Source organism: Pleuronectes platessa, chromosome 14, assembly GCF_947347685.1.
Source record: "Pleuronectes platessa chromosome 14, fPlePla1.1, whole genome shotgun sequence".
Taxonomy (NCBI): domain Eukaryota; kingdom Metazoa; phylum Chordata; class Actinopteri; order Pleuronectiformes; family Pleuronectidae; genus Pleuronectes; species Pleuronectes platessa.
In genome coordinates this window covers 19,378,286-19,388,891 of record NC_070639.1, presented here as the reverse complement: position 1 = coordinate 19,388,891, position 10,606 = coordinate 19,378,286, and the positions used below count along the sequence as shown (strand labels likewise).

At 44.3% G+C, this 10,606-nt stretch overlaps 1 protein-coding gene across 4 annotated transcripts in view; it reads right to left on the bottom strand.

Moving 5' to 3' along the window:
• myo1b (myosin IB) overlaps positions 1-10,606 on the bottom strand; it is a 59,177-nt gene that overhangs the window by 19,141 nt on the left and 29,430 nt on the right. For all 4 annotated transcript variants that reach the window (XM_053440661.1, XM_053440663.1, XM_053440662.1 and 1 more), the window contains 8 exons: positions 10,457-10,503; positions 8,387-8,450; positions 5,920-6,018; positions 4,399-4,502; positions 2,167-2,314; positions 1,196-1,314; positions 512-598; positions 318-383 (listed from right to left, as the gene is read on the bottom strand). In XM_053440661.1, the coding sequence (XP_053296636.1) occupies positions 318-383; positions 512-598; positions 1,196-1,314; positions 2,167-2,314; positions 4,399-4,502; positions 5,920-6,018; positions 8,387-8,450; positions 10,457-10,503 (734 nt within the window). The remainder of the gene's footprint in view (positions 1-317; positions 384-511; positions 599-1,195; positions 1,315-2,166; positions 2,315-4,398; positions 4,503-5,919; positions 6,019-8,386; positions 8,451-10,456; positions 10,504-10,606) is intronic.

The following is a 10,606-nucleotide window of genomic DNA, read 5'->3' as shown; positions in this document are numbered from 1 at the left end:
TCAAAAGTTGGAATATTGGTGTGAATGAAAACATGGTCACTGTGACGGTTACATATGATTTTTTGAGGATGTGCGTTTCCTGTGCACAACAAACATTTCACCACTGGGAGCAACAGAGCTGAGCTGATCGCATCTGAATGTGTTTTTTTATCAGGCCTCAGTTATCGTTGATAATCTTCTCACAGGCGCCGAAAACTGCCCGGGGCAAAAATCCCTTTGAAATGCAATGCAGCGCCTGTGTGGTCAGATTCTGTCCTTGTGGCTGATGGGAAAAACAAGAGGGGGGGGGGGGGGGGGGGGGGGTTCAATCTGCTTACCTCAAATATCTCAAAGCCATAGATGTCCAGCACACCCATGACCTTGTGTCGAGTTTTACCTTGTGCCTGCAGGGGGACAATATTATCAATATTAGAAAAACAGATTAACAGAGGTGTTCTGCCGGTTCAGGGCATGAAAACGTTTCATATTTGAGTCAAGTGAGTGAAATAATAAAAAATAAAGCATCACTTACTTTAATGCTTTCATTGATCCTAGTAACGAGCCAACTGAATAGACGGCTGTAGAGGTTTTTGGCAAGGGCGTCTCTGGCGTAGTAGGCCTGTTAATAAATAACACATTGTTGGTGATGAGGTGATGATGAATTGATTTCAACTCCAATTCTGCAGAAGTGAAACATCTTCTGATAAAATCCTACAAGCCTCTGTCTCTCAGGAAAAACCGTGGACACATATAGAACACTAAAATACATTAATACATTAAAATACAGCTAAAAAAGGAAACATTAACCCAGGCCGGCTGGTTTCAATATTCTGAGGTCAGGCTAATTTTCATAAACATTTTTCGGATTATGCTTTTGGACACAGTGACCCGTGTTTGGTGCATCCCTGTTATAGGGGCATTGTGGGTGAACTCGCTCACCTCTCAAAAATATGACCTACATTTGAATTTCCAGGAGGAATATTGCTCATGTATAATAACTGAGAGCTTTTCACGTGGCGTTGACTTGGATCAGAGGCGGCAGCCAGTGGAGCAAGTCAAGGGGAAGAAATGGCCCATTATCTTTTTATGAGAGTGTGTGTGTGAGTGTGTGTGTGTGTGTGTGTGTGTGTGTGTGTGTGTGTGTGTGTGTTAATGTCAATACAAGTAGGGCAGGGAAATGCAGTGGTGTAACTGGTGCTAGGCAGATTCCTCTGACCTGGGCCACGTTCAGGGTGGTGGACACTTTCTCACTCTTAGCTTCGACCGTACGGTAGCTGAACGCCCTCTCGAGCACCGACTGTTCGATCCCCAGCAGCTCGCACATCTCCTTCAAATCTGTAAAACACACAGTCAATAAACGATCAGGGTGGTTTCACAGAGAAGACGTCACCTTTTCCCCTGTCAGCCACTTCCTTCTCAGATTAGATTAAGTTTATGCTCAGACAGGCTTTTGAGGATTTAAATCACCACTTGCAAAGTTCACTGTAATTTCCTGGTCTGTTTTTCTTGAGGGTGGTAACGTGATGTTTTACTGTTGCTATGCTGTAATTTCAAACATCAAACATTCTCTTATTCTTCTCATCTCACAAAATGTTCCTGTTTAAGAACACTTCAAGAGCAATATGAAAACATCGAGCTTATCGTACTTCTATATGGCTGTAATGATAGAGTCACGCCTGTAGATATGGAGGGGCTGCTTAAAAGTGGTTATGAAAACACGGCTCAGATAAGAGCAACATATTGCAATATGGTGGCAATAACCCGGTCTTTGATTCATAGGGCCGCAGTGGCAGTAAGATGGATCGAGCCTCTGTCATGGATGGTCGACTGTAAATGGGATATTTGCTGAAAGAAAACAGCTGCGGGAGTGAAAACACAAACACACACACACACACAGAGAGACAGACACACACACACACGGCTCCTGTCACGCAAACTATTAAAACACAGATGGGGAAACGGAGTAAAGCAGCCAATAGGGGGCAGATGTGTTTGTTCTGGTTATGGAAACAGTGTAACAATTCATAACAGAAAATTCTAAGTGTGAAAACACAAGAAAAACAAATCTATTTAATCCACGTGTGTGATATTGATCTGTTTGTCACCAGCCACACCGTGCAGCAGGATCCATACACTGGAGGCTTTCAAGCCAAGAGAAGAATCCCAGCCTCCTGTCGGTCCACCCACCGTTCTTGTCTTTGATGCGGCTCTCGTCGGAGCCGTTGCTGCGCGAGTCCGGCTTGAACTCGATGTTCCCGAGCTTCAGCACGGCCGCCACCAGCTCCAGCACCGACTGCACCTCGTCCTCCATGAACCCCACGATCTGCATGGCATTCTGGGAGGGCGAACGAGGGCAGAGAGAGAGAGAAAGAGAGAGAGAGAGAAAGAGAGAGAGAGAGAGTCATAAATCAACTCATATCGTTACATTTCTGTGGGAACTAAGCTGTAAATGCAGTTTAATGTGACAGTGTGTGATTGTGCAAACACCAATTCACAAAGACTGAAATATTATTGCCGCAGCCTGCCAGCACTGGAACAAGTGTTATCATGAAAATGGATGTGACATATGAGTTTGTATGTTTCCAACACAAATGTCTTCTGCAATCTTATTTTAGACGTCACCTCCAAACTGCAAACGGGAACAGAGAGGATGGAGATCTGCAGCCGATTTCAAAAAGCTGTTTCAACAAGATAACAGTGTTTTTAACCTTTAATTCTCTGAGACAGTTTCTAAAGACAGAGATTTTTCTAAAAGGGAGTTCAGGCCAAACTAAGCATATATTAATTTTACATAGTTCAGCATATCCAAAAAGAGAAAAAGAGGAAACTCCTTTTAACTGAATTCAACGAGGAGCCAAAACGAAAGGAAGTTGTAACTCAGGATGTTTTCAGACTTGACCTCTGGAGAATGTCCAGACTGTCACTGATGAATAACACAGCAGGAGGTTCTGCTGCAGAGATCACATGGTTTTTGTTTAAATCACCAAACGATCTTTGTCTCCTTAGTGCACCACACCTGATCATCTTGAGATGTTAGTATTCTTTTAGGGGCTTTGTATTTTTGCTTGTGCTGCGTGTAGGAAATATAATATACACACAACAGCAACATGGCAACTCCTGCTCTATCCTCACAGAATCCCCCCCCAACTTTAAGTTTCTTGTATGTGGTGGAAACGATCTTGTTATAACCTCAATAGTCTTTGTTGGAATTAAACTTATCACAGTGCTGCTCACAGTGACGGCCACATGGACGGACTCATTGTTTGGTGCCGATGTGCTCTGGTGTTTCCGGTGGAGAAATGCAGCTGGGACGGGAGCCGGGTTAAAGCAGGATGTGAACAGCAGAGTGTGACAGAACAAACCGAGGAGCAGAGAGTCCAGCACGCTGCAGCATGACTGATAACAATGGTGCCTCACAGACACAACATCCTGTGTGTCACCATCAGTAAGGACACAACGTGGTGTCCCTGCACATGCACACAAGATCCTGCAGCACATTCAAATAAAAGGAAGCAGCTGCCCCTTGTCCTGGGGTTTTCCACAGAGCTGCTGCTGCTGCTGCTGCTGCTGCTGCTGCTACTGTGCTGGTTTACGAGCTGAACCACTGTTGAAATGATTTTTGTTAACTGGTCCACGTGTGGAGTTTCACGTCTTAAAATCAATAGAAACCTGGTCGGCTCTGGTATAAGTTCACTTTGAAGTTCAGGCTCAGTTCAAAGTTCACCTGGTTTTGCAACAGGTGGGCGGGGAATCTGGAGTGGAGCCTTCTCTCAACTTTCATAATCTACACAAACTGTTGGTTTGTTACAGGCAGGAGATAAGAAGTCTAACTCTACCCTCTGTACAGGATTTAGATCCACTGCACATGATGCAACAGCAGAAAGTACAGGCACAAGAAAAATAAATAAAAAGGAACTGCCAAGAATAAAATCAAACTAAATCAGAGGAAGGTTGTTTATGAGATCATGAATAAAGTTGAAATGTGGAGATTTAAGTCAAAATATCAAGAATAAAGTTGAAATCTTGAGACTAAACTTGATTATTGAGGCTATCTGACCCACAACATGAGGAATTTCCTTATTATGAAAAAAGATTTGAGTAAGTTTCGTATATTTTAGAACAATTTCACCAATATATTTATACCAAACATTTTTTAGAGGCATTCAGATGTGCTATCATTAGTAGCTTGATATATTCTTAAAAGTTAAACTGGAATCTGGAAGTTTCATGTTTATTGAACTTCATTCTTGAAATGCAAAATAGAAAAGATTAAAATCATTATCAAGAGTATTAGCAAAGTGAGATCATTTCTTTAAGTCCCTTAGATTTTAGTGGCATTTCCTTTTTTAAGTAAACTAAGATTCCATCAGGATAGTGTGTGACATGATGAAGACAGACGTGTGTGTGTGCACTACTCACTCTGACTGTCCGGAAGTTGGCTGCATCGTCCAGCCCGTTGACCGCGGCCGAGTCCAGACTCAGGTAGTTGTACTTGCTGAAGTCCCGGTGCAGCTTCAGCTTCTCTGTGACACACAAAGCATGTGGTCTGCTATTCAAAGTGTGCTCGTTTAAAGCTGCTCGGTCAAAAAGACAAATGAGGCCTGATTTACATTAAACGCAGGTAACACACATGCACTCACACCGTGGAGGCGCCTGATAGAATAAACCACAGTCTTATAATAATGCTTGTGCTGCACTCAAATTTAAATGGGCGAAGCCGCTGCCTTACAAACAAATTCATCTAACCTCCAGGCTGCAGACACGACTTCTACACGGTGCCTGCACACGCCGACTTACTGCCGTGAACATTATTCTGGGAGATCAAATAGCCCTCTTAAAGGCCCTCCTATCTTGTAGCAGAGAAATCTATTCCTCTCGTGGGAGCATGTGTCAGATTTCATTAGCCCTCGCATTAACTACAGCTAAATCAAGCCCCTGTGATGCGTGCGCTCTGAAGTCAATGAGCGTTATATTGTTCTGCTGCGTTCGGGACATAAAACAATGCCCTCTGTCCGCGGAGAGGCAAACAGAGGGAACAGGTCCTGCGCTCTTTGTTCTCCGGAGTGTTTGCGAGGGCAGGAAGGCTCGGTCATTAATGTATAAGCCATGTGTTTGTGCAGCTGAAACCCCTGATGATAAATGTATTGCATAAGATGTTCTCTAAAGGACTGGAACGCTGCTGATTCCAGATGACAGGAAAGACGAATTTAGAAGTGTGATATTCAAATTTAAGACATTTGGGAACACAAACTCCATGATCGTGTTTTCCAATCCCAGGCTGGCTGGAGGATGATTAAATCCAAACAGCGTGGAAGAAGGTCCAACAATGGTCTAATTTCCTCTGGACAGAACTACCCGCTGGCCACGCTGAGGTTTGATTCATCACTTCCTCTGAGCAGAGACGTGTGGACACAGAGTGCAATTCTACAAAAACAGGCTACACATATTACAACCCCAGTTTGAGATTTGATTTGATAAGAAAGGTTCATTTTAGTTTTTAATTTTCCCATTTTAAACTGCACTTCCTTTTCAGATTAAAAAGCAACATCGACAACATCTAAAAATACACTGGCACTTCCATTTAAGGCTACATCCAGATTACAGTGAAATCTATTGTAAAATGCAGAATTTAACTGCACAACAGCTGTTGACAAAGACAAACAGAGCCAGTAACAAATCACTGCTAGTGGAGGAGTGCCGGTTGTTTTCTACTGGAGTAGGGTCATGTGATAGGATACTGACGAATCAGGAAAGACCCAATCAGCAGCTGTTGTGTCTACGTCATGATATCCAAACATCTCACTTTCGGTTTTCAAACTAAAACGGAGTGCGTCCAAAATATTCAGTGTTTGCTGCTCTGAAACTCTGGAATAGTGTCAAATGAAGCTGTAGCAGTGTGGATGAGGCCTAAATCCCATTTCCAGCATCTATGTGACGTACTGAGTGATTCGTCAGAGGCTCCAGACAGAAGCTGGTAGAAGACGTGGAAGTTCCTCTCTCCTCGTGGCTGTTTCACCACACGGGACTTCTCCAGCAGATCTAAAAAAAAAAAAGAGTAAAGAACAAACAAAAAAAGGGAACGATGACAAACGGGGACAACAGTCATACACTAAGAATAGTCTCTGGAGGAAGTATGTTCACAGAGGTGTCCTGCAGTGGTGAGCATGGGGCTGACCTGAAGGTATTAAGAGTTGCCTCGCCTGCGTCTGTGTGAAGCTCAACTGGGTTTGGATGATGCGTTTGAGTTGCTACAGTGACCGGGCCTGTTGTTGTGAGTCTAAACACCACAGGAAGTGCCCAGAGAACAAACCACACATGGATACCAAGCGTCAGCCCTTTTTCTCTCCCGGGCTACCGACCAAGTGCAACGGTACCTGATTAAAAGGGGACCCATCAGCCACTCACCGCATTAGGCTGAGTATAATTTAATTAAAGACCTACTGCGGAGCTGTGCAGCATCTGAGGCCACTGGAGATCTTCCCTGCCAGCCTGACTGGATACCATTACCAGCGTTTCAGTTTGTCTGGTTTGAATCCCTCTTATTTCGGGAGTTGTAATCAAAAGTGAACATTTTAGGAATAATATCCACACGAACTTCCATTAAAGCCACGATCCCATTCCGAGCCGGCTGTCAATCTGTGGACTGACTCAGGGACGGGTGGGTGCTGAGAGGACAGAAGCACTCCACGGTATCTGTGGCTGCACCGCGAGCACCTGGCTGGAGGGCCCTCGACAGAGACCTCAGGTTGTCAGAGGTAGAGGTGGATGAATGTGAATCTGTGACACCCACCGGCCATGAATCACAGAAGTGGCTCTATAAGAGCAAACGCATCAATAATACAACGTCCATGACTGAGTGGCTGACGGCCGCGGTGCAGAACTGTGATCAAAGACTCCGAGGGAAAAGGAGAATACCTCCGAGGAGCCGTTTTCCTTTATCTCCTTCTTCCCTGCATGTAGATAGATTGTGTTTTGACACCGTTCTGTCAGAAGCCCGAGAGGTGGGGCGATGAGGAGACTCAGATTATTGTCTTCCTGAAGGGGGGGGGGGGGGGGGGGGGGGAGTAACCTTACACCTCATGTCCGACCAAACCATTCAGTCATCTTGCATTTGCTTCTTCAGGGCCACGATTTCTAAGATGGGAAGCATCTGGGATGGCATTCATAGCGTGCTCAGTTCACACATTAAAGTGTCAATGTGGGGACAATATCCTGTTGTGTTTTGACTGAAAAGCTTTGGCTGTGAGGCTGCTAAAAATGTCTTATAGTTACCAGAGCTACTGAGATTTGACTTTAGAGACATTGTTTTGTCGTAGGAAGGTCTGAGGACTCTGAGGATGTTCAGCTCGGATGGAAACAATGAGCTGAGCAGTGAGGAGAGATCCATCCAGGACCACCTCGTCCATCTGTCCATCCAGCCAGCTCCGTGTGAGGCAGTCACATGACGATGCTGCTGCTTCTTCTCCTCCTTCACACACAGCCCCTTGTGTCGGGCTGACTCAGGCCAACGCACAGAGGTTTAATTGTGTCGCCGCCATCAGCTCCTCTCTTTGTTTCTGTGACCTCTGGCGGAGGAGCCGGCGCAGACACAACAATGTGAACAGAGGCGAGATCGAACCAAAACAGAGAGAAGAGCTTCAGCACTGAGAGGAGGACTCTGTTGAGAGGGGCCTCAGGCTGAGAACCGGAAACCTGGGTTTAATCAAGGAAATAAAGCGAGTCTTGAGGGCTTTAATAAAAGGAAGAACCGTGTGAGTTTGAGCTAATTACCGGCAGTATCATAATCAAATATGTACGTTCCAATAAAGTCCCAGTCTTTACTGGAGATGATCCCTTCCTCTTACAGAGATTAATAACACGTTTCCCAGTTGAGTAGTATTTTTTAGGGGAAGTTCCTGACTTCCTGTCTCCGGACAGAGGAATCATATGATCGCATACAGATCGCAAAATAAACCCCCATTGTAATGTGTGGTGTGTAATGTGTTGTGTGTAATGTGTGGTGTGTAATGTGTGGTGTGTAATGTGTGCGCTACGTGTAAAATTGATTATCTAATGAATTCACAGCAGAGCTTAACAACAGACAGTAAGAATAGATGGATTTTTTTATAACCCTTTTATAGTATATTGTCTTTATTCTCATTGCAATGACTGACACGTGTAGATTATTGTATATTGCAGTATATGGTGTCAGTGACAAGCCATCTTCAGACTGGGATACCTGATACCAGGATGTTTAACCAAATTAACTGTGTTGCTGGGACACAGCATAATTATCAGGTTGATGTAGGACGGGGCAAAGCAGAATTATAATGATGTGATTAGGATAACGCATGATGTCATGTATGTGCTGTGCCATAACTCATGCATTCACCTTTTATTCTAAAGGCCTGTTCATTTCAATACTCACAGTTGCTGATGACTCCACCCAGAGGATCTCCCTTGAAGTCAAACTCGATGTCCATGTACTTCCCCTGTGGATCAGAGCACAGGGAGTCACCGCTGGAAATTACACAGTATTTAATTCAAATATATAATCTGTCTTTTTCAGTCAGTGTCTTTGCTTTGGGAAACACTTTGTGAGTCAGCTTGTTGATGGTCAGAAGCATAACAGCACCCCCCCCCCCCCCCCCCCCCCCCCGTCCCACCAATGTCTTCCTACTAGAGGCCTAAAACAAACCATGTCAGCCCCCCCCCCCTCGTTCCGTCCGAAATTTGAAAGTTTGAACAGAGAGCACAGTGTGTTTGATCCCCCCCACCCCTCCTCATCTGAAATATTAATAGCAGACAGATCCTCAGAACAGGCCAAGCTCTTCTGGTAAGAGGGCTCCAGCCAAACTCAATAAGCCCGCTGCACTCAGTAAAATGAAGTGACACTTTGATTTATAGTTTTCTGATAAACTGATGGAGCGCTGATGAACTGGTGTCTGGTTGGGACGGCCTGAGCTCCTTGTCTGGCGGGTTTGGGCCAAGGTCACATAAACACAAACAGATCAGGAGCTTAATCCTGTTTAATGCTCCCTCTTACAACTGCACGTCCCGGGCGCTGGCATCGGGGGTGTACGTGCCAGTGTAGGTAGGAGAGTGAACATAGTGGAACATCTAAAATTAGGGCAGGAAAAAAGCACATTGGCAGCGAGCCTCCGAGCTGCTATTGACTTTAATAACCAGTTTCCATTATAGTGTTGGCGTGAGAGATTCAGACTAAACAAACCCACGGTCCTGTGGCATCGCATCATTGATTAGCGGGAACTTCTTCATGTAGAAGGACTCATTTCTCTGAGTTCTCGTACACATCTCAGTGTTACACCGCGATAAAGAGATGTGATGAAATATCATGTCATGAGGGCGGCAGCTGAAGCGGCTGCTGCTGCTGCTTCAAAACACTGATCCAGAAAATGAGAGAATTCCATCTGGCGAAACCAAAACTAACAACCCAACCGTCTCCTCTCATTCTGCCGCTGTCTGGACATGTTCAATCACTTTCTGGATTTGTGTCCAAACAACAATTGCCTCATCAGCCACTGAATCATTCCCGTGATTACATCTGTGGAGATTAGCACCAGATTCCTCCAGCTTCCTGCAGGTCATGAGGGCCATCCATCAGGCTTATGAAAAAAACTTGATTTCCAAAATAAGTAAATATTTAAAAGAATGTGTGGGCCTGTGAAAAGTCTACATGGGACAAGCCGACAGTCCGATGTGCTTGTTCTGCACTGGCATCCATTACACAGTCCCATAGTTGACGAACAGCAGTGCGGGTCAGAGTACAGAGCATTTACTGAGACTGTTTGACATGTGTGAGTGGAATACATGAAGTCATGGAGGGCCTGTTGGAACCGGAGCGGTGAGAGGGCTGTGATGCTGCACAGATCCAATATCTGGCCTTCAAACTACATTAGAGAGGTAGATGGACATGCACCTAACAAACGACCCCCCAGAATTAAGACTGACACGATGATGATGATGTTATTTTCTGTTTTGCATCATTGACAGAGGGTTTGTGTCCACGGGAATCAAACTTCATGTGAGACTCAAACCAGTGGAGATCCATCATCACGTGTAACAGCAGCACATGTGTCCAAGTTTAATCTCAATTAAAGAAAAAGAAAGAAGGTGTGGAGGTGTTTTTATCTTTTTACATTGGTCTTTTTGTATAATTCAGTTATTACAGTCATTTATTATATTTCAGTTCTTTAGATTTGTAAAGACCTCAGTATTAAAACAGAAGTGTGGTCCTGCTCAGCCAAAATGATGCAAGAATAAGAATGATAAAGTAATAGGGTAGACAATATGAAAAGAAACAGATGAGGACAGAAGCTGCAGGGAGCTAAGAAACCCAGGGGATCTTATTTTGAAAGGAAAACAGATCCATACACATGTAGAGCCTGAATGAAACATCCCAAACTGTGCATGTTAATTATCTACCCACACAATATTAACGTTGTGTATTGCTAATCCCTCTGGAGAGGATACTTACAAATCTGGATGAGTTATCATTCCTCACTGTTTTGGCATTTCCAAAAGCTGTAAGAAAAAAAAAAAAAAAATCAAGACATGATTATTGCAGACATTCATGCTCGTTCATCAAGAACTCATTTATAGGCAATACAGACCAAAGCCTGTTTAT